At 62.4% G+C, this 1815-nt stretch overlaps 1 protein-coding gene across 1 annotated transcript in view; it reads right to left on the reverse strand.

Annotated features, from left to right (window-relative positions):
- Positions 1–1123: 1123 nt before the first annotated feature.
- The window catches only part of foxj1a (forkhead box J1a), a gene marked incomplete at both ends in the record, with an annotated part of 2804 nt that continues 2112 nt past the window's right edge, over positions 1124–1815 (reverse strand). Inside the window, one exon of the mRNA XM_084470994.1 lies at positions 1124–1815. This exon is cut by the window's right edge and continues 94 nt beyond it. Within this exon, the coding sequence (XP_084327120.1) occupies positions 1124–1815 (692 nt within the window).

Genomic DNA, 1815 nt, shown 5'->3' on the forward strand with positions numbered 1-1815 from the left:
GTGAAGGAGGAAGAGGAGGTGGGAGAGGAGGGAGAGGCAGGGACGGAGGAGATGGAGGAGGAGGAGGTGGGAGGGGAGTAGGCGATAGAGGTGGAGATGGAGGAGAGGAGTTGGAGGAGGTGGCGGAGGAGGAGGATAAGGAGGGCTTTGAGGAGGTGGAGGAGGAGTTGTTGGAGGAGGGGCTTCTCTTAGTCCAGATATCTGGTGACCTCTGCCAGCGTAGCGTCTGTATTTGCCGGAGCGGAACTGGATATTCATTTACCCGCCGCATCGTCACAGCCCACCGAGTCTGAAGGCTTTCCCTTTTGTTTTCCTTCGTGTTCCTGGTATTCCTGGCATAAGCGGGTGACACAGGATCAGCCCAGCGAAACGCAGCGTTCAGGCAGCGCGGCGTCTAAGAACGAAGACGTTATGTTGTGAGAGTTCCTCCCTCCCTCCTCCCTCCTCCCTCCTCCCTCCTCCCCGCTGTCTTCTGTTGTTTAGACTTAACAAGAACTAATGAATCATCTCATGAAACACACTGAATTAATACAAATAAAAAAACGCTGAAAACAGTTAGTACCAAAAAGAGCCACGTCTAAACTGGGGTGAATCTTCTGAACCAGAAGAATTTGGCAAAAAATCTCAAGCCCCGGCGGTCACCATGCCGACACCGAACAGGAAGCGGCACTGCTTGGGGGCAGCAACCGGTCCTCCCGCTTCCTGTTGGAATACAACACAAATTTCTATTGGCTGTGACGTCTCGTGGCCCTGCGGCGGGCGACCAATAGGCGTCCTGCAGCCGTGTCATTCAACACCTCCGGGTATCATGACCGCATGTAAACAAAGACTTCGGCTGGCAAGCGTGTTGCCGCGGCGACCAAAGTCCCGCAACATCAGTAGTGTCCAGGGTCCCACCAGGGGAAGGCGTTGGGCTTTAGGTCCCACTGCGGTACGTGAAGTGGCATCGATCTGGGACGTTCCTCATCCGCCATCAGCAGTAAAAAAAACAACAACAACAACAAGAGAGAGAATGCACCACCCCCACCTGGTTTATAGAGTCTCCCAGTCCCCTCGGCCCGGGAGCCGGGGCGGTCCCGCACAGGCCTGCTCCCGGGGTTGGCCCCCTCCGCAGGGTGTCTCATCAGAGGAGCGTCTCGCTCAGGGTCTCCCCGGGCCCCACCAGGGGGTCGCCCAGGTCAAACAGCTGCTCTAGGTTGACGGTGGAGGTGCAGAGGTAGTCCCCGGAGCCCTGCTCCACCTCCTCCTCCACCCAGGGGCACTGCAGGAAGGCGGTGGCCAGGAAGGTCTCCTCCTCCAGGTCCGGCCCCCTGCCCCCCCCGGCGGGGGCCTCGCCGGGGAAGATCTGGGTGCCGTGCACGGTGAGGTCCTGGTCCTCCTTGGGGATGGGGCTCAGGGGCCCGTCCAGACTCAGGTCCCCGCTCAGCGCCGAGTCCAGCAGGGCGTCCCAGTCGAAGCTGCCCTTCAGCGAGCCCAGCGCCTTCTGCTCCTCCACACACAGCAGGGGGGAGCTGGAGCGCCGGGGGCCCTTGGCCTGCGAGCCGGGGGCCCGGCAGCCCGGTGGGGGCTTCCTCTTGCGGCCCAACCCCCGGCTCACGGGCCAGGAGCCCAGCATGGTGCCCTCCGCCAGCTGGGGGTCCCACCGCTGCTCCGCCCCCGTCGCCTCCTCGAACTCCTGCAGTAGCTGCTGGGCCCGGGGGTCCACCCGGAGGGGCCCGTGCCGGAGCCGGCCCTGCAGCGCCGGGTTCACCTGCACAGGGGGCATGCGGCGCTTCTTGTAGGCGCCGCTCAGCAGGCGCTCGGCATACTGCGGGT

The sequence above is a fragment of the Micromesistius poutassou genome (assembly GCF_964030765.1).
Source record: "Micromesistius poutassou genome assembly, chromosome: 1".
Taxonomy (NCBI): domain Eukaryota; kingdom Metazoa; phylum Chordata; class Actinopteri; order Gadiformes; family Gadidae; genus Micromesistius; species Micromesistius poutassou.